This window comes from Schistocerca gregaria, chromosome X, assembly GCF_023897955.1.
Source record: "Schistocerca gregaria isolate iqSchGreg1 chromosome X, iqSchGreg1.2, whole genome shotgun sequence".
NCBI lineage: Eukaryota > Metazoa > Arthropoda > Insecta > Orthoptera > Acrididae > Schistocerca > Schistocerca gregaria.
The window spans coordinates 74,109,693-74,132,515 of NC_064931.1; the positions used below are offsets into that span (position 1 = coordinate 74,109,693).

Here is a 22,823-nt window from a genome sequence, read left to right on the forward strand (position 1 = left end):
AAAGAGGACATAAAATGAAAACTGGCATCAGCAAGAAGAGTGTTGCTTAAAAAAATGTTAAGACTGAATATAAATTTAAAGTGCCTTAAGTTATCTTGCTGCACAAATAACAAAACTCTTTTGTTGCCTTAGTTTATCATTGCCCATTCTAATACCCTCAACATTATCTGGTTTAAACTGACTATATTCCTTTATCTTTTTTTCACTTGTGTTGAATTTGATTTTGTAACCTATCTTCAAGTCATTGTAATTCTGTCAGATATTTCAAAGACTTGGAAGATCAGCCAAGAGGAATGAATTACGTCATCAACAATCATTGACTGTTTTGTTGTTCCTCAACTAATTTATGCAAGATTGTTTGTTCGGTTAAAATTTTTAATAAAAATCTGAGATAAATATGAAACTCAAGAGAATTTAACCTTCCAAAGCAGACACATGATCCATTAAACAACATAAAATATTTAAAATTGCTCTTAAGACAACTTAAAAAGATAAGTTTAAGATAATAGTAAACTTTTGCCACACTTACTGCAAGAATTGGTTCTTCCACCATGCGTCCTAGATATTTTTTTTGCTGCTCTTTATTTCCTGCTAATATAACTGGAGATTGCTGAAAAAAGAGGAGTTTAAGTCTTTCTCTTTGTACTAGTGACCTTTGCAGTTACATCTACTCCAGATAAACATAACTCTTGACTGTGAGGATTATGCTATTGATATTAATTACACTTTGTTTCATGCTACAGATGTATATCCTGGTATTATCATTTAGTCCTTTTTTTTTTTTTCTTCAAACATCGTAGTTCATTTCAGAGTTAATATACATTCCACACTGTGTGCATAAGCTGTGCATTTACCTTCTAAGCCCAAGTTACCTAACTCAGATTCTTTTTTAAGAGTAGAGATACAAGTTATCACAATATCAAGGTTATTTTTTTTTTTTTTTAAAAAAAAGAGCTGTTACCATCTTTCATGCAAGTTAAAATATCTTACAATTATTTTTATTTTACAAGTAAAAGACACATCTGAAGTAATCAACATATCCTGAATGTATGAAATATTTTCGATGTTGTAGATATCAAAGATTTTTCTTCTTTTTAAGTTCTGAATGGCTATCCTTATTATCTGTGTAACTAACTTTTACGTAGACCATCTATGAATACATTAATTCTCACTGTCATGCTTCTGGCACTGTGAAATCAAGGTTTACACAGTCTACAGATTAGTAATGGGGCTACCTCAATTCATTAAAATTAAATAGCAGGCTATAATTGTTTGTTAACTGGCAAAACTTTTGTTTTAATTCAATTACTGTATAAAGTCACTTTGTGTTGACACATAACAGATTAAGGTTTGATTCCTCACCTGGAACAGTTTCAAATTACCACTGCAGTGGTGTCTTGGTCCTCAACTGTACAACTGTATATGGTGGTCAGAAACAGTAATGAAAAGCTTGTAAGTGTGTTTGCAGGGTAGGTAGTGCCAATAAATAATTGGCTAACTTCAATGTCAGTTTAACTTGGAAATGCCACAACACTTCGAATTTTTTGTTAACAATCATGTCACTGTGCATGCAAATTCAAAAGGCCTACCAGGTACAATTAGTTTCGGCTGTTCTCATAGCATAGATGACAGCATATGAGACTGCTCAGCTTTTGGTTCTGGCTCAATCCTCACTCCATGGTTCAGTTTTAAGAAACACAATTAAGAATACATTTGTGGACATTGCACATGGAAATTCTAGTCGTACACCAGAGACAATGGTCTGATTGGCTTACTTCAATACTAATTAACTCAGAAACATCACTTTGTACCAATTTTCTTCTTAAATTATTTCTCAGCACAACCTACCCTGCAACATCCTTACAAGTCGTCATTTAAAGTTGTTACCAAAAATCTCAAAAAGGGCTTGACTGATTTACTCCAAAATCTTATAGTCAAAAGAACATTTAGATGAGCATTGGCTCTATAACATATTTTATATATATATATATATATATTCCGCTCCCGGGATTGGAATGACTCCTTACCCTCTCCCTTAAAACCCACACCCTTTCATTTTTCCCTCTCCTTCCTTCCTTCCTGACGAAGCAACTGCCAGTTGCAAAAGCTCGTAATTTTGTGTGTGTGTTTGTGTGTTTTGTTCATGTGCCTGTCTGCCGGCGCTTTCCCGCTTGGTAAGTCTTGGAATCTTTATTTTTAATATATTTTTCCCATGTGGAAGTTTCTTTCTGTTTTATATATATATATATATATATATATATATATATATATATATATATATATATATATATATATATATATATATAAAAATAAAGGAGAAATGATGTTACCAAAAAACCCAAAATTTCCTCTCCAATTTTTTTCACACTATTGCACAACAGTCTAGCGTTTGGATGGGCATATGTATACAGTATTAAAACATATATTGCCTAATAGACAAATGTATGCATAATACATAAAGTGGAAAAGCTGTTGCCAAAAATCTCAAAAAGCTATTGACCAATTTGCTTTGTATTATTCCTACATCTACATGACTACTCTGCAATTCACATTTAAGTGCTTGGCAGAGGGTTCATCGAACCACAATCATACTATCTCTCTACTATTCCACTCCCGAACAGCGAGCGGGAAAAACAAACACCTAAACCTTTCTGTTCGAGCTCTGATTTCTCTTATTTTATTTTGATGATCATTCCTACCTATGTAGGTTGGGCTCAACAAAATATTTTCGCATTCGGAAGAGAAAGTTGGTGACTGAAATTTTGTAAAAAGGTCTCGCCGCGACGAAAAACGTCTATGCTGTAATGACTTCCATCCCAACTCGTGTATCATATCTGCCACACTCTCTCCCCTATAACGCGATAATACAAACCGAGCTGCCCTTTTTTGCACCCTTTCGATGTCCTCCGTCAATCCCACCTGGTAAGGATCCCACAACATATATGAGAGTGTTATGCAAAAAGTTAGTCTATGATACATAAAACTGAAGTAAATTGGTAAGGAACCTTCAGAAAGTTCTGCTAACAATGTTTCAAATTTTTACATGTCAGGGAGACAGTGGCCCCAGTATCGACCTGAAAACTGACATCCTCAGTGAAAATGCAGATTGTGAGGAAAAGCTTCTGTGCTGATGGGTCATCCTGTGGGACGACCGATTGCAGAGCATGGACGGTATATTGAGGCCCAGGAGGGGCAGGACTGGATCGAGTCGAGCGACTCACATTTTCCAAGGGTGGGGAAAATCAGCTCATGAATGGGCAGTAAAGCACTGTGGGCAAGACGGAAGTGGGCCGTGTGACAGGCGGCAAGAGGCGCCGATGCCATAGAGACATCGGAACACGAAGAGGAAGCCAGCTGAACCACCAAATCCCGGATCAGGGAGTGTGCATACAAAGCCTTACACTGCTGATTGGTGCACGTAAAATCTTATTGATGGCTGAGACCCTGGAAGTCCGTGACCAGAGGAACAATACCATTCACCAGGCTGTTTATGGTACTGGTGGAACTCCAGCCAAGAGGTGACTACATGGTAGCGTTGGGAATAACAGTTTGTCAGCAAAAGGCAGATCTCCTGGAAAGAGAGAGCCACAGAATTGGAAAAATGTGCCAACTTACGGATGACTCCTTGCAGTGGTTGTTGTATTTGTCTTGGGCCTCTCCGGACACATTCTTTCTTCTCCGCGACTTGAAAAACTGAGCGAGGTGACGCAGTGACTAGACACTGGACTCGCATTCGGGAGGACGATGGTTCAATCCCGCATCCGGCCATCCTGATTTAGGTTTTCCGTGATTTCCGTAAATCGCTCCAGGCAAATTCCAGGATGGTTCCTTTCAAATGGCATGGCCGTCATCCTTCCCCGTCCTTCCCTAATCCGATGAGACCAATGACCTCGCTGTCTGGTCTCCTTCCCCAAACAAACCAACCAACCAACCGTGACTTAAAAAGCTGTGAAATGTTGTTTCACCCTATGTAAGTAGGTTTCCCAGTCCTATTTAGCTTCATTAAAGGGTGAAAATGACGGCGGATGCAGGAAAGCGTCGGACACCCGAGGACCCTGAAGCTGGTGTGGTAATGCGTCCCGAGCATCGACTTTGTCCGTTGGCAACTGCAGCGACTTTTGTAAGATGTCTAACTGGAGCTGCTGCTGCTGCATGAGCTGCTGCTGCTGCATGAGCTGCTGCTGCTGCATGAGCTACTGCATGAGCTGCTGCCGCTGCTGCATGAGCTGCTGCCGCTGCTGCATGAGCTGCTGCCGCTGCTGCATGAGCTGCTGCCGCTGCTGCATGAGCTGCTGCCGCTGCTGCATGAGCTGCTGCCGCTGCTGCATGAGCTGCTGCCGCTGCTGCATGAGCTGCTGCTGCTGCTGCATGAGCTGCTGCTGTTGCACCAGCAGACAGACAAACTTCGCCTCCATACCAAGAATGACCACCGGTTACCTCATCACCAAAATGTTGTAACTGCGACCAGGACTGATGGAAGGCGCGGTGGGACCCGCGGAGAGGTCCGCAAACAACAACACAACAGTAAAGGATGGACACGACCAACATAGGACAGAATGAGTACGACAAGACCGAACAACAGAGTCACAAGGAAACAAACTCATACACCAACCAGGAAGAAAGCAGTCTAGTGCAAGCAAGAGTAGACTGACTGGATGGGCTCTCGGGGGCGCCGCTATTGGCTGCTGGGACCACGAGTTCCACTGTGGTATGCCCACACTAAAAGCGGGCCAGGAGGTGCACGCCACCACAGCTTATGGTGCAGCTACCTCTTTGGGTCTTCAACATCCATGACGTCTGGTGTGGATTCAAATTCCCCGGCGCGCGGTACCAGATTCTGTATTACAGTTTGTGTTCTGTTACTATCTTGAATAGAAGCTTTATTAGGATGCCTACTGACCCATTATCTCTCATTTGCTGCAGTGTTTTTACTTACTTATTTTATGCACATTCTGGTAGGAGTGTTTTTACTGTGTATATTGAAGCCCATGTTGTTTTTGTAAACAGCTAAGAATATATACTATACAATCCATCCAACAAGAGCCCCAGTTGCCTGGGTAACTGACACGCAACAGTTTCCCCACAATTTGCACTACTAAACCAAGATCCCATTCCCCATGTCATAAAATGTTTAACTGTTGTGCACAATGGTGCTCACTGAAACCTGTCCATAGGTTACAGTAAGGCAGGACTTATGCTACTGGACAGCCCACAGCTTAGGATCTCATATCAGCAGATCCACAGATGGCCTGGACCTCTGACAGAAATGAAAGCACAAGAGTCTTCACTAATGAGAACATGCATGGGCAGACTGAAAGTCACAGCTTATACTCAGACATAAGAGAATACAGCAGTCATCCATGGAGGATATTTGTTCCACTCCTATTTACTGACTGACATGTTTGTTACACTAAGTATTCCTTTGGATGTGAAATGACATTTCTGATTGATGGTATACAAGGCCTTGAAAAGTAATGACTCCAAGTTTTAATGCAAAAACCCTTGAAACGTTTTAAATAAAACAAATGTTATTAACATTCTAGATCTTCATTCTTGAAGTCTACATGTTTGCAGCCCTCTGCCAGTATAGGGCTCCAAATTGTAACATGTAACATGGTGGTGTATAATGTAACTATGTCGGCATGTGAGGAACAGCATTCTGCAATCAAGTTTTGAATTTGAAGAGTTCATCCACACAGGGAGCATCCTCTCCTTCAGCATGACAATGCCAGACCACATGCAAGAGCTGCATGAATTTGACACCTTGGATTCACTGTCATTGATAGTGGTGAAGTGATGTAAGCAGAGGTGAAGTTTTGGCTCCAAGTCAGGCCTGTATGGACAATGATCAAAGTGAAATCCTCAAAGATGTTATCTAAGTTTTTGGAAACAAATGGTAATTGGATGGGCCACCAATAATGTCAAACATTCTACAGTGATGGTATCATATGTGAAAAATAAACATGTAGATATGAAGAATGACATTGTAGTATGTTAATAATGTTTGTTTTATTCAAAAAGCCTTTAGAGTTCTCATATTAAAAATTAAGAGGCACTGATTTTCAGCAGATCATCATTGCACACTTACAATTTACTTGCTGGACCAACTTGTCAATCTTGATGCATTTTGTTCTGAATCTGTCTGCAGAGCACAGGATTTACCCTATTTTATTGTTATTTCAATTAGCTGTGAAGGGGAGGGTAACAACTAGTTTCGATGAATGTTTGAGCTTGTATGCTTCACCATAGTTCCAGTTTATATTTTTTTACCTTCAGCTAGTTCAAGGATCAACAAAGGCATTTTTACTAATTAGAAGAATGTATATGACAGGAACAACAATTATTGTATATTTTTCTCTGACTAGATTCTTATTTCTCATAAGTAAAGACGTTTTATTCTTAGCACAGTGGAATCATTTATAATTACAAGGTAAGAAACCGTTGGCACAGATTGCCCAATCATCAAAGACCAAAAAGTTCAATTGGGGGAAAAAGCTTCTGTAGTTCATGTCTTTAAACCCCTACCAATGTACAAATATTTTGAACAACATATTAAAATTCCTGACCAGTAGGGTGTGAGCGTGGGACAAGGGTGTTTAAAGGACATATTTTTATGTTTTTCTTGAGTAACTCTAAAACAGTGGCTTCTAATGAAACTACTTGCCAGCACAAAATTAAACTACATTAAATTTCCTACTAAAAGGTAATACTCACGTTTCCTCTAGGAGTAATAGTTTCTGCATTGCAGTGGATGGAAAAATAGCAGATCATTAAAAATATTGTTTTAATGGTATAAAATTTATGATTATTGTTTAATAAAGAGGGTTAAGAGCAAATATTAATCGTGTATCCCTTAATATGGTTCTACTATGCTTAGATTAAGTACAAACTGTGGGGTGTAACAGGGTGGACAGTGGTGTTGGTGGAAGGTAGGAACATGAGGGAAGGGAGGTAGCCATATTGTGATGTGGTGGGATAGAGAGAGTGAAGGAACTCTTCTACTTGCTCTTCAGTTATCAGACCTATGAAGGAGGGAAGTGCAGGACCACAAACTTTTACTGACACTGCCGCAGCTTGCCTTATGAATCATTGGTAACGTAATGCATTTTGTGAAAAATAAATGCCCCTCAGATGTGTTTGTGCAGTAACACTGCAAGGAGTACATGCAGGGTATACCAGGGGGAATGGTCAGTATTCACAGATATAACTCATTTTAAGCAAAAAACTTCATATGGACATATGCCGTATTCGAAATTGTTTCAATGATACATTTGTTTTTGGTCTAATGGTACACACACATTTGTCTTGTCCTAATTAGTTGATTAGCTATGGTAATACAGGTAATGCAACCCAGCAGTTCATCTAGCATATTCACCTTTTGATTTGTACATCTCAGGCTTCATCCCATCCCATAAAAAACCTAATAGCATAAGGTATGACAATCTTGGTGGCCAGTTAATTGTATCATGGATGCTGCTACCCTCATTAGGGAATGTGCAGAAGCACTCAGAAAGCAACACACGTTCTCCCAAGAGTGAATATCCCACTGTGAACTTCACTGCATTTGTGCAAACATTTATTGTAAACTGTATAACAGCTGTAATGTGACATGTATGGCAATTCTTAGAGGTGAATGTGTTAAAAATGGATATTTTTCAATTGATACTTTGTAAAATGCATGTTTCACACTTCATTATGTTGTATATGTGTAAGCCTGACCATTTATTGAATAATTCAGAAAATAATTAATGTATGAGCATATGCCCCACTCTGTCTTCTATATCTGAAATCATTCAATGTGCATTGTTAGAGTTGTTAGCAATAGGGGGTCCCTTGAGTAATAGTCAATATTCAGGGATGTGTCACAACTGATCATTTTATGCAAAAAATACTTTATAAGAATGGATGTGGACTGGTCCTATGTAAAATGCTGTGTACAGTTGTACACTGCTAGAAGGGAAATTAGTTCTTAGTCTTTCCCAGTAGAATGGTGCAGCTGCTGTAGAGGATGACAAATCCCTTACCATGAGCACTGCTGAACTGTCACTTTATGTCTACTTGCATGAGAGAAATGCTTGGAAGGTAGTCTGTCTGTAAACTAATTGCACTGAGCTAAGTTTGTATTTATTTGCAGTTGTTAAATGTGCTATTATGTTAAAAAAGCTCCAGCTGTTGAGTTTTTTTTACATAATAGCACATTTAACAACTGCAAATAAATACAGCTCCAGCTGTTGAGTGTCATTTGTCTACCACACTGAACAGCCTGCCTCAAGTGTGACATGCTGTTAATATGTATTGGACAGCACTGGCTTCATTGCCTTCACTACCAATTGCTGGAATGCTTTTCACAGCATCTGTTTTGACAATGTTTGAAGATGCACTTTGGAACAGCAGCAGGTCATCTATGTGTTAAAGTAGTTCAGATATGTGTTGCTTATCTTATGTTAAAATAACATCAGATTACTGTTACAGAATTCACTGTGATCAGTACCAATCCAACACATGTATTCATATCTGCCTTGCCAGATATGCTGTGAAAGTTCGGTGAGTTGTTCAACTCACTACAGACTGCTATATAGATGCCAGCAATTCCTGAATGGAAGAGATTTATGCAGTGTATCAGTGACACAGTTAATGGTGAGATATGCAGAACAACTTTCTGGTTCTTCATTAATTCAACACTGGCTGACCACAGCTTGTTTACATGGCTTTACAATACACTGTCAGTATAGACAGCAGGAACATGGCACATCTATCAATCCAACCCCTTTCCCACCATCACAACACAGATCACTGACAACACAACACTTATGAATTAAGTGCTTCTCAGCCATTGTTTGTAGGAATGTATTTTAAATAAAGCTCACTTAAAAACTGAAAATCAGTACTCAATCAATAAACTGAAAATAATTATTCTACTATATAAACATTAGCACAGAGAAGTTATTTTGCCTATTCACATAAGAGAACTGGACAGAGAATGCAGTGGAGGTACAGTCTCCCTAAATCAAAAAGTGAACAGAATTCATGGTGGGGACAGTTGCCTTTCTAAGAATAACGCTATAACTGCCATACAACAGGGAGCTGAAATTTATGCAAATCTGTCAATATATGTTTCTTGTGTTACTGTTACTAGAAATCATATTGTATCCCATATAGTATTAATGCACTGTGCAGAAAATAAACACCTTCCAGGCATGTCTGCACACTGCATCAGCAGTGATTCATAAGGTAAGCTGCAGAAGAGTCATTATAACTTTGTGAAACATCCTGTGGTTGCTTCTTGTGATGCAGCTGGGTAAAGAGACTGGGGACTCATCACTTCTTGCTCTTCGGTCTGCAGACCTATGAAGTAGGGAAGTGCATGACAACATTCTGCCAACATACCTTCCTTTGCGATTCTAACCTCCACCCCTGCCCCCCCCCCCCCCCCTCCTTTCCTACCATCCTGTTAGACCAGCAAGAACACAATTGATCCCTTAATATGGTTGTACTGTACTTAGGTGAGCTACACACATTTAATATTTGTTCTGAACCATCTTCATTTAACAATAATCACAAACTTTATATGAGGGTCACTTCAAAAGAAATGCACACTATTTTTGTAAAAATACGTTTTCATTGTGATGTGTGAAAACAAGTGGGAAGGATGTATCTACACACTGTAAACTTTCAAACTTAGTTCAACCTGTTACCATGAGTGGCGCTGCCACAGCATGTCTTCAAGATGGCTGCTACACTTGAAGTTCGTCAGAAGCAACGTGCTGTCATAGAATTCCTGTGCTGTGAAAACGAGACAGTGGGAAACATCCACAAGAGGTTGAAAAGGTGCATGGAGATGCTGCTGTCAATTGCAGTACAGTTAGTCAGTGGGCAAGCAGGTTACGTGATAAAAGTGGGCATGGCAATATTGAGGATTGTCATCGCAATGGCAGGCCTCATACTGCACACACTCCAGAGCCACCATAAATTCTGATGCATATGTGATGACACTGAAGAAATTTCAAGCTTGACTGAGTCGTGTTCAACCACATTGGCAAAAGCAGGATGTTTTGCTGTTGCATGCCAATGCACGGCCACATGTCAGTCAAAAAACCATGGAAGTGATCACAAAACTGGGATGGACAACACTGAAACACCCGCCTTACAGTCCTGACCTGGCTCCATGTGACTATCATCTCCTTGGGAAACTGGAAGACCCTATTTGTGGAACCAGGTTTGAAGATGGAGCCACTGTTTGGCAGTCTGCACAAGGGAGTCGTCAACAGGTTGGTCCAGAATTTTACCATGCAGGTACACAGACGCTGGTTCTAAGGTGGTGTAACGCAGTTGACAGGAATCGAAATTATGGAGAGAAATGAAGGTATTGTTCCTAAAGGATGTATCTACACACCGTAAAACTTTCCAAAAGAAATGCACACTATTTTTTTAAAATACATCTTTTATTCTACATGTTTGAGTGACCCTCATACCATTAAAACAATATTTTTTTATTAATCTGTGACTTTTCCACCTGCTACAATGTGGAAACTATTAATTCTAGAAAAAAAATGAACAGATCTTTTCCTGAATGAAATTTAATGTAGTTTAATTTTGTGCTAGGAAACATTTGTACTAGAGGTCACAGTATCCAAGTCATTCAAGGAAAACATTAAACAGTTACACCCCTCACCACCTCCCACACGGAGATCCCACCAGTCAAGATTTTTAGTATGTTGCTCATTGCCCTGCCCCCTAAAAAAAAAATATACTACATAATTCCTACTATTAGTCATCACTCACATTATTTATTTATTTAAGACAAGTCAAGAAAGGAAAGTTACGGGAAAAATTCATGTAGTCATTCTCTCCCCTAAGGTTTAGAAGATTGTGGACAAATACTAGGCTTCCTTACAACAGCCAATAGGCTGGAAGAGCCCATCAGCAGAGCACAAAATATAGTGGGCTGGTGGCCCAACAGACTGGCCAGCTAGCCTGATTTGTCCAGCAAAGTGGGCTGCAATCAACTTGTGAGCTCAGCAGATCTTGAGGGCTTGTTAATTGCAACACAGGACAGCACACTAAATGGGCTGAAGCCTGCAATAAGCATGACACTGATCTCAACATAGATACTAAGGTTCCTCATATACAAGATCATTCAGTAAGAAGGTCTAGCTAATCCAGACACTATGTAACCATGAGACTTAGTATTTTGCTATCCCGGTAGTAAGAACAGAACGAGTGCCTTCATACCTCTACATTTCACACCACAAAGGAGCAGCAGCCATGATAACCTTCTATGAAAGACAAGACCCAAGAACCGTGAGATTCTTAAATTCAGAATAATGCCCTCTCATCTAAATTTGCCGTAAATGGAAAGTGCAACATGAAATATACAAAAATATTTTTTCTGTAGAGACTTGAAAACCAACCATCTCACTTCACACTTTCAACTTCCAAAATGTCAGAGGTAGCTGATACATTTCTTCTACAATAAGGAGTTTAGTGTAGTCTTTAGATATTTGTCAACGAATTTTCTTTGTTCAGTTGTTGCTCCAGGTTCTCAGCACTGTGTAATTCTTGGTGTAAACCTATTTATTATAGCAATAAATGCATCTTGGGAGACACCTTCTGTTGAGAAAGTCGATTGAAATAAGGATCACAAACTCAATACCAGAAATATTTTTCAGAAGGGCACATCCACAGCCATGCTGGAAGGCATCCACAAATCCCTGTAGTTACTGAAGGATCATATGCCTACAGGAAGTATCACATCCATTTCCAAACTGAAGATGATAAAAACAAAGTGCTATTAATTTGGAAATATTGATGACTGCAATACTGTGTTATTCACATCATTGAGTGCAGCTTATGAAGGCATATGTACATTGAGTTTTATGTGTTAATTTTAATTTTTCCAAATGTACACTGTATAATTCACAGTCTGCTAAAGAATAGGAGCCAGCTAGTACTAGGTTTTTCGCTCATCTTTTTCTGCAGTGTAGTGGAATTCGTGATGTTGCACGGACAGACATAGCTGTCAAAGTTCATCTGAAAGTATTTCTATTTCTAGTGTAGAAGCTTCACAACTAAATGTTATTAGAGTCTTATAATCAGAATGTCGGAGCTCTTGTTTGCTGCTACTCTTTTTGCCCAAGCTTTTCCTAGCTGAGGGCAGGGTAGAGAATAACGAGAATGTAGAGGGAAATATCTTGACTGCATTTTCTGAATGAGAAAGATGATTGTGATGTGAAATGTAGAGGTACAAAGGCACTCAGTATTTTGTTATAGCTGCTCCTTCTTTGTTCTGTTTGCATCCATGTTCTTACTACTGGAATAGCAAAGACAAGACCCAAGAACCTTATTGAGATTCTAAAATTCAGAATAATGCCCTCTCATCCAAATTTGAGGTAAATGGAAAGCGCAACATGAAAGGTATCTCTCATTGTTGCAGTTGTCATGGTGTTACCAGAGTAGTGATATGCAGCACGAAATGTTAGGTATAAATGAGTGAATAAAAGATTATTTTTTGTATTGCTTATTTAAGACTAAGACATTTGGTGTAACTAATTGTGTGATGTATAATGCTGTATCTCAGCATTGTCTCAGCATATCCGCCAGCTGAGAGGGGGGAGGGCGGGGGGGGGGGGGGGAGCGGGGGTAGGGGCGGGGCGGGGCGAGTCTTCCCCCACCATCCCTGGCCGCACTGTCTGCCCCCGCATGTAGTAGATCAACTGCCACCCGTGCCTCGCCCCACACTGCCCCCAAGTGCAGTGGCATATGCCCCAAGTCATTTCTGCTCTTGGGGTCAGCAGATGCATCCAGTAGCAGATGCACAAGAGCTGTGAGGCCATTTGCTGCAGTGAAGTGTAGGGGTGTCATCTGCCTGCATGCCAATTACAACTATGCCTTTAAAGTTGCAATTGCAGACACAGATGTATGAGGTCTGATCAAAAAATTCTGGAACATTTGTAATTTCAGGCCAATGGTGTGTTGTAGTGAAATGTGGTTGGAATCCCTGCACATGCCTGTGTTTAATGTGTAACTGCCAGAAGTTTCATTGTTGTATGTGTGTTAGTTATTGTTCAGTGCTATACTGAGTGGAACATTGCAAATTTTCAGGTGTCAAACTGTATGGCACAGAGTTAGAGGAGCAACACGTCTTCATTAAATTTTGCATGGAACTCAAGAAAACCTTTACAGAGACACACCATGATGCAGAAAGCCTAAGGTGATGAGTACTTAACTTTTACTTGGTGTTATGAATGGTTCACATGGTTTAAAAAAGGCTGGATGGAAGTTAAAGATGACCCTTGTTCAAGATGCCCTTCGACGTCTACTGACAATGCTCGTGTCAGGAACGCCAATGAAATTGTCTGTACCAGTCAAAGACTGACTGTCCAAGAGATTGCAGAAGACTGTAAAATTTCAGTTAGATCGCGTCATGAAATCCAGACACAGCATCTTGGAATGCATCGTATTGCCACTGAGTCTGTCCCCTAGCTCATGAGTCAAGACCAGAAAGACCTTCACCTCACTATCTGTGAAGAGCTTTTAGATTGTGCAAATGAGAATGAGATGTTCCTTAAGAGAATCATAACTGGTGATGAGACATGGGTCTACAGTTTTGATATTGAGACCAAGGTTCTGTCTTCACAATGGGTCGGAAAAGGTTCTCCAAGACCAAAAAAAACTCATCAGGTCAGGTCAAATGTCATCCACTCGTACTATGTTTTTTTTCATTCCCAACTGCAATATGGAATATTGCTTTGGGGTAACTCCCCAGGGGCTGAATTTATTTTCAGATGGCAGGAGAAAGCAATCAAGTGCATGGAGGGGTTAGCACCCAGAGAGTCCTGCAGAAATTATTTTAAATCTCTTGGTGTAATGACAGACAATTATATATGTACATGCTTGGCACTAAGTATTTAAGCATAAAATTTTTCAATAAGTTACCATCCTCAGCTCGTACAGTACCACTAAATAAATATAAGAATACATTGCAAACCTGGCTAAAAAACAACGAATTGTATACAACTGAAGAATTCTTAGGTAAAACATATATTTTGATGATTAGTTTCTAAGTTGTGAAGAAAATGTTTTGATATTATATAAGCTAGTTAAATACACACATAAGAAAAGAATCACAGTAAATAATTACTGTATAAAACATTGTTTTAATGGTGGCTTTCCCTTGTACAGGGTGGGGTATATAAAAGTGGCCTAGACAAATGGATGTGATTATGAAACCATCTGTGACAGCGTTAACAGATAAGGAAAAGATAGTTACTTCCAACAGGATGGAGCAACTGCCCATACAGCTAGCCAAACTTTGGAGCACATTTATACAATCTTCACGTCTGATAGATTCAAGGGCTCCCCACACAAAGTAATCCCACACTGACAGATCAGGTGACATGGGTCACCAGCTAGGGCCATGACCAGACTAAATTTCTACTGCAGTTCTTAGACTTGTTAGCTGAGGTCAAATTCCAGCAGTCCAGCTTTGACCTTGCTTACCAGTGCCTAAAAGTGCCAAGAGTGAACGGTGGTCACATTCAACATCTGTCGGGTTAGCACTGTATTTTATTTCCTCTGCTGTGTTTCTTTGTACCCTGGAACTCAGAGGGTGGGGTAAATGAAGGTGGCCCAGAGAACAATTTGAGAATTATATATCAAAATCATTTAAAACGAAAGCAGTGCATTAGATTGTAGTTGGATAAACTCTTATTAATCCACACTTTGAGAAAGTCATAACAGTCTCAAGGCTGTTATTTTCTTCCAGTTCATCATTTACTTGTTACATGATCTCCCTAAGGTTGATTACCAATGTAACTTTGCCACTTTTCAATAAGTTCTTTGGAGGCCATGATTTGACAAAATGCCTTTACTGCAGTTTAGAGTGTTGTGAATTTCAGTAGTGATAGGATATTTCCTAAGGCTTCTGCTCTGTAATAGTTTAGGTGCGTAAGTGTACATCATTGTCTTCAATAACAAGTTCCTGTATGTGAAATTTTAATTGATTTAATAGCCCTAACAAATTCCCTCTGTCCTTCTGTATATAAAATGGTCATATTCTCTAGAACACGCTCTTTTTCCTCTTAAGAACCATGATCACATTGTTATGGATTCATATAGTCCAATCCTAGCACTGATTGTTGGAGTTACTGAGAGACCAAAATTCTCACCCTTTATTGTAATCTAGAAGACACTGCTAACCGCTAAGCAGACCATGACTAGGCTGTTATATGGTGTCACTGCAATCCATACCTTCTGCTATGGTGCCTAGGGGCACAATCTGCAACACACATGATGGCTATACCACTCAAGTCATGTCTGTAGCAGCCACTCAGGATTTTCGAGTATACCTCCAGACCACCAGACAGTGCAGGCTGCAGACAATAAAGTACCTTGCCAGGCAACAGCAAGAGATCCCTGGCTGCCTACACTTGGTCATCAGTTACTAGGGTCATACCATTTCTTCCTGGGAACAGCTATTTAAGGAAACCCAGGGATCACTGTGGACGGTTCCCATTGATGAGAGTGGCTGGCTCATGCACTGGCTGCTTGTAGTCCCTCAGTTAAGCTCCCATCAGCGTGCTCTTGGCAATGACAGAACAACACGAAGAACAAGGCTTCTGCATTGGAAAAGAGCTTTCTTTGAGTGTTAGTGATTTCAGTGTTTAGTCCTGGCTCCAGGGAGTTAGGTGGAGTTAAATTCACAGAATTGTATTTTGTTCTGAACTGCAGAAGATGCAAAGTTAATTTCTAATTATAAATTGCGACAAACATATTTTTGGTTTTTGGAAGGACGATAAAGAAGCTGCTGTACTCCTACTGGGACTCTCTTTCAAGTAGGAAAAAGACAGATTTTGCACCTTCAGAGGTGGCACATAGTGATAGTTGGTAACACACTGCAAGGATTCTACGGATGCTGATAGCAGTCATGCATGACAATAATGCGACCACTGATGTGCACCTACCTGGTCTGGCCTCCACAGACTGATCAAAAGAATGACCTCTGCAGCCTGAATAAAATTCAGCCATGTGGTGGCCAAAGAACAGTTGAGATAAACATGGATGGGAGAAGATACTGTCAGGCTGTGTGTTTGAACTTTGAGTCAGTCCAGTAGTATAATCCTATATCAATCTTTACAGCAATCTACTGCAGTACCAAAGTTAGGTAAACATCCAGTTACTGCTTATTGGTGCAGATTAATTGTTTGCTCTTGTCCAGATCCCTAAGGTGTCAGTTTGCTGCTTCTCTACTCCTGGCCACCTGTCTTCCTACATTGATATCTAATGAAAGCACACCACAACTGGCACTGGCGATTTTTGTGTTCCATCCTTCTACTGTTGTCAAGTTCCAGTAATGTGAAATACAAAGCAAGAAAATGGTGTCCAGAAACCACTAAATCCATGAAGGAAGAGTGGTAGAAGAGTGATAGTCAAGTAGTGCAACAGAAGGCTATTCTGTCACATGCTTGCTGTTTTTTGTTTTGCCTGTTTTGCATTTACTTTCTGGTTCCTGTGCTGCATTTGCTTTGCTTGATCAGCACTTATTTCCAATTGTGTGTGTTCTTATTTGTCATTTATTTGCAAGAGTGCATTTTCTTGCTATACTTGGATACTGGTATCATAGCAGTGCAGCAAATTCCAAGGCCTCAAATGCCTGCTTCTCAGTCAGCATTTAATCTAATGCAGTATTTTCAGTTTCAGAACCAATAAATGCCTCAACACATGGACACCATCAATCACTTCCTGGTAGCCCAGGTGGCACTGAAGGCATCACCAGCAGCTCCGGCAGCCAGCAGCCTACACAACTTCCATTTGCACTGCCATTTCAGGAATTCAGTGAGATGAAAGAAGACTGGTCTGTGTATCTCACCCAGTAGGAAGTTCATTTCATGGCACTTCAGGTGTAAGGTACTGTTTAACATTCTCATTTTTTGATCAAATTAAAATTCTTAAATACACTGACTCTTCTTTGTCTGTTGCACTATCACAAGAGTCCTTATAGCCTATAATTTGCATAACTTGCTGCAGTTTTGAGGTAGCGCCTATTTGCAGTGCAGTACAGCAAAATACAATAGACTCACCCCTGGCCAGCCTGCTGTGGCCTACTGACTGTGGCCGGTTAGGGAACAGCACAAACAGCAGTGTAAACAGAATGTGAGATAGCAGGCTCATTGCCTTCACTGAACAGGCCTGTGCTTGCCACAGGAAACGCAAGTTTCCTCTCATCAGGGACAAGATTGGGTGCTGAATTACAGTCAGTATATTTACAGAAACATAAAGCACTGCTTACTTAAATGAGCCACATTCTCTTTCAGGGAATTTTATGTTACCTTTAGTAAACAATGTTGACACTGAAGAACAGCATCATGTTAGTGTATGTGACTACTTCACTTTATGGCTATGTGATCAAAAATATCCAGACACCCCCAAAAACATAAGTTATTCATATTAGGTGCATCCTTGTGCCACCTATTGCCTGGTACTCCATATTAGCAACCTCAGTAGTCATTAGACATTGTGAGAGAGCAGAATGGGGCACTCTGTGTAACTCATGCACTTCAAAAGTGGTGAGGTGATTGGGTGTCACTTGGGTCGTATGTCTGTGCACAAGATTTCCACACTCCTAAACATCCCTAGTTCCACTGTTTCTGATGTGATAGTGAAGTGGAAATGTGAAGGAACATGGGCAGCACAAAAGCATACAGGCAGATCTTGTCTGTTGACTGAGAGAGACCATTGATAGTTGAAGAGGGTCGTAATGTTTAATAGGCAGACATCTATCCAGACCATCACTCATGAATTCCAAACTGCATCAGGATCCACTGAAAGCAGGAGGTGAGAAAATGTGGATTTCTTGGTCGAGTGGTTGGCACTTACTGGCATGATACATGGCTTTTGAGCAAATGACACCTTGCTTGGTGTATGTAGCGTAAACATTGGATGACTGATGCATCACTTCACACAACATTTTTCCACCGTTCACTGTACACAATGTGGAAATCTGATGGCAGGGCCTGGGTATGGTGAATTCGGTGGCAGTGGTGTAATGGCGTGGTCGTGTTTTTCATGGAGGGGGCTTGTACTCCCTGTTGGTTTGTGTGACACTATCACATATTGCTACCCACTGTTGAAAAGCAATTCAGGGATGGCAATTGCATCTTTCAACATGATCAAGCACCTGTTCATATTGCAAGGCCTGTTGTGGAGTGGTTACATGACAATAACATCCCTGTAATGGACTGACCTGCACAGAGTCCTGACCTCAGTCCTATAGAAGACCTTTGGGATGTTTTGGAAAGCTCACTTCATGCCAGCTGCCCCCAGCCATGCAAATTTCATACTACACTTACTGCTTATACTGACCAGGACATTCCTGTCTTAAGTACTTGTAGCCTTCCAGCATCTTTCCAATACCGACATCGATACCTGTCCTCAGTGCAGTACTCCATGAAGAATGGGCTGCCATTCTACAGGAAACCTTCCAGCACCTGACTGAATGTACGCCTGCGAGAGTGGATGCTGTCATCAAGGCTAAGTGCGGTCCAACACCATATTGAATTCCAGCATTACCAATGGAGGGTCCCACGAACTTGTAAGTCATATTCAGCCAGATGTCCAGATACTTTTGATCACATGATGTATCTCTTCTTCAGTGCAACATCAGGTGAACAAACTTTTTGTTACACTTGTCAGTGATGGATAGACTGTTCAAAAGTGCAACAACTAAGCAATATAATGGAGGCACCTGTGTCTAGTTGAAATGAACTGCTCAGCTGCCCCCAACTGGCAAATTTCATTCTACACTTACTGCTTATACTGACCAGGACATTACTGTTTTAAGTACTTGTAGCCTTCCAGCCTCTTTCCAAAGACTAACAAAGACAGTGACATTTACAGTGCTTTATTCACAGATCAGAGAAAATATTTTTGGATTGGAGTAATTTGATTTGTTTGGGCTATGTGTCAAGGAGAATGTACTTTCTGTTACTTCTTTTTAACCTCAGGGCAGTGTTGCAAAACTGTGTGAAGACATTCATGATTAGCTGGTGGAAGTTATGAGCAGTAAAACTGTTAGCTTTGCCTATATCATGATGAAGGACAATGTGCAGCTGTGCTTTTGTAGAGCTTGTCCTTTTTCATATGCTATTTATGACAAGGTGGCACAGGACATTTATGCATGGTGGCACAATGGTAGTAGTGCACAACCTCTGTCTGCCAGAAGGCTTCATCAGAATTACAAGTGATGATGCCGACCGGCTAGCTGCAATAGGTGCTATGATTCCAAAGCTACAGTGTACCATCAGACTATCATTGATTCTTATCCATTGGGTGCTAGGCTTACTTGCAAATACCTCTGGATAAACGGTCACTGCTCTCAGGGAAAGGACAAAATATACTGTAGTTAGGTGTCTATCTTTCAAAGTCAGTATTATGCAGAATTTTAATAGGGACAGAACTGGCATTTTTTGTGCATACTTATCTTTCCAAATATTGAAAATACTGTATAAATAGTGATTCATATGTCCAGGTCTAGACAGCCCCCCCCCCCCTTTCCCCTAGAAACTATCATATCGGAGCTGTGCCCATCTGGGGTGTTCACGATTCTAACATATGGCTGGTGGAGAAGCACTGCTGAATGGAAATTTCAGCACTACTTGGAGCATTTAACTGCAATTGTGCCTTTTTGTTCTACGTATTTGGCCAATGTCGTGTTGTTCGCTAATATGTTGTTCTTTGGGTGCAACCAATCTTCACATTCTGTTTCACGTGCCATCAGTGGCAGACCTGAAGCATAACAAGCAAAAATGACATGTCCCATTTACAGTCAAAGAAAATCACATCAACATCTAAAGTGTTCATCCATTACAGTAGCATTTGCTTGCTATCTGTGACCTCCCATCTTCTTGCAAAGTGCACAAATTACAATCTGGGTTGGGGAAGCTCGTTTACTACATCCAGTTTATTCCTAACACCACAAAATAGTAGCTCCCTGGCATCACTAATGCCAGAAGAATGTCCATGCTTCTCTCACTGATTCTTGCCTTGTACATTTTGATCCTGACAAGCCAGTGATTTTGGCCATGGACATATCTTTTTGGTAGAAAGTGTGAGAACTTAGGCTAATACATTTCAACTGTTCAGCAATTTTGAAGCAAATTCTGTCTACCAAACCAATCCTGTGCAACAAAGTTGCACGAAGCTCATAGGGGGTTATGATGAAATTTCATTACTTGGTAGATAAGTTTTACCTGATGACTCTTTCCAATGACTGCCCGACTGCCCATGGGGCTGCAGCGGATGCCTCTCCAGCTGTTGCATCCCGCTTCTCCTCAGCTGGTCCTTCACCTCAGAATGTAGTGGCACACCCTCTGGCTGGATTTTCAGCTAGTGCTTCCATTCAGTTGCAAGGCATATGCTGGGGCATGGACAGAGGGTCAGCATCGTCCTGAGCATTGGCTACTGTCTCCTCATTGCCACCTGTATATTGCTCTCCTCCCACATTGTCACCATTGTTGTGTAGTGGCAATTGCACAGGTTCCAAAGTTTCGGGGGGGGGGGGGGGAGGAGGGGGAGGAATGTGGTGTCATTGCAATAGATACCACCAAAGGGGGCACCTAGTGATAGCTGGCAACACATTTCAAGAATTCTGTGGACACCAGTAGCAGGTGCACAAGATGACAGAGGCTGAATGTGGCAGATGTGCATAATTAACCAGTCTGCTGAGGTCTCTCTTGTTGGCAGCTGTTAGCACAGCTAAAGTTCAGTCACATGGCAGCCAAAGGACAGTTCAATTGGTCATGGGAGAGAGCAGAGTCTACCATCACATCCTGCCTATCACATTGTGTGTTTCATGCTGTAGTGGACTGCTGTGAAACTTGGACTTGGCTGTAGGATTATACTACCAGATACTCAAAATTAAGTGAATACACAATTACTGATTATTGGTGCAAATTAATTATTTGCTCTTGGCCAGATCTCTATGGTGATAGTTTGCTGCTCCCCTACTCCATGGCACCTGTGCTCCTACATTGGTATGTCGCAGTGAGATAACACATGCTGCACATCAAAAGTAGCTCCATGTTTCCAAGCTCATGTAATGCTTTCTGCATAAAGTTATTATAGAGGGAATAGGTTCTGGTTATTTGACAGACTGTCCAGATATGAGATCCCTGCCCAGAGAGCTGCTGCTGCTGCTATCATCACTGCTCCACATACGCCAATAGTCACAAAAAATTTCCCTCACTGGGGCCACTGAAATATAAACTACTTCCTGCCCACAGCGGCATTATTATGAATTCCTATGGCCCACCCTATCACTTCGAATTTCAGCTATTGAGAGCCCAAGATTCTCATTCTTTATTACAATCCAGACTAGACTTAGATCATGTTGGTAATCTGGCATTTTATTTCATCTGTGCTGTAGTCATATATAAGGAGGAGGATTATCATCTTTATGTCGTTGTTTCTTTGTCATCTACATAAACAATGTAATGTTATTGTGTGAATGCAAGTATTACGAACAATGTAATTGTTATTTATCCATACCATCATAAACACAAGCACATTGTAACAGGTTATGACTTGAGGATGGTAAATCTGTGCAGTGAAAAGTGTATGTCCTGCTCGCAGGACAATTAATAACTGAAAAGTATATTAGGTTATGTGACCAAAGCCAAATAGCAAGGATCGTTACCACACATGGAAGTTTGTGATGAAACTAATCATACGCATAGCATAATCCCATAGTTTTTCATGCATTAGAAGTGCTCTTATGAATGCAGAGAACAAAATGGATGTATGGACATTCATCTTTCTACATGTGAATAAATTCCTGTATGCACATATGGGAAAATAACAAAGGCAGAACCCTGAAAACCTGCTTGCTGGTAAGAAGAAGATTTGTTGGATGAATCTCTGGGATGCACTGTTGGACACCACATCATCCAGATCAGAAGAAAATGTTTGGAATTACAAAACTCATTTTCTGGATGTAGTCAACAAACTACAGAGCATGGACAAACCAGTTGATGATGGACTAATTCTTCACATTATGCTGTGAGGTTTACCAAAAGTTATACTTTGGTTTGTTACCCACCTGGAAAATAAAAGTATTCCATTTGCTATTGCTACTCTCCCATTAATAAAAAAAAAATGAGGAAAAGATAAAATATATTTTATTTTTTTTAACTTATTTATCTGCATTGTGTATATGTAGTATATTGCCAAATCTGTCTAACTATTGCTCAGATCATAGTCCATGCAGATCTATTTTTCTGAGAATAATTTTCAAAATTTTGATTATAGTTATGTGTTTAGTTTTACTGGAAATCTTATTAAAAGTAATGCATATTAGAAATTATCATAATGATGTGTAATGATAAAAAACTACTGATTAGCTCAATCAAAATTTATGTACTGACACCTGCAATTAGAAAGCTATGACTCCCTACTATGCAGTAATGTGTTTTAGTATTCCTGAGACTAATTAGTGCTAAGTCTGGAAACACCCAACATTCCTGTTGCCTTTTGTCCATTATTTAATACCCAAGTTCAGCACTATACTTTTGTTTCCCTGAGCATTCTGGACTAAATTGAACCCTTCATTAATCAATTAAGCCACTAATTAAGAATCAGCACAATTTATCATAATTTCATATGCAGCAGCTGTACTTGCAAATATTTAATTGAGAGTATAAAAAATGGTTGTTAAACTAAAAAAAGTAAAAGTTTACAGGACTATTTATTATGTCAGACAAATTATTGCTTCAACATATAGCACACTCACTTTAGTAAATTTCAACCATACAGCTTTATGAATAAATATA

General features: G+C 40.2%; 1 protein-coding gene across 4 annotated transcripts in view; it reads right to left on the bottom strand.

Annotated features, from left to right (window-relative positions):
• Positions 1-22,823, bottom strand: part of LOC126298892 (probable medium-chain specific acyl-CoA dehydrogenase, mitochondrial) — a 213,427-nt gene that overhangs the window by 153,195 nt on the left and 37,409 nt on the right. For all 4 annotated transcript variants that reach the window (XM_049990429.1, XM_049990428.1, XM_049990430.1 and 1 more), the window contains exon 5: positions 530-610. In XM_049990429.1, the coding sequence (XP_049846386.1) occupies positions 530-610 (81 nt within the window). The remainder of the gene's footprint in view (positions 1-529; positions 611-22,823) is intronic.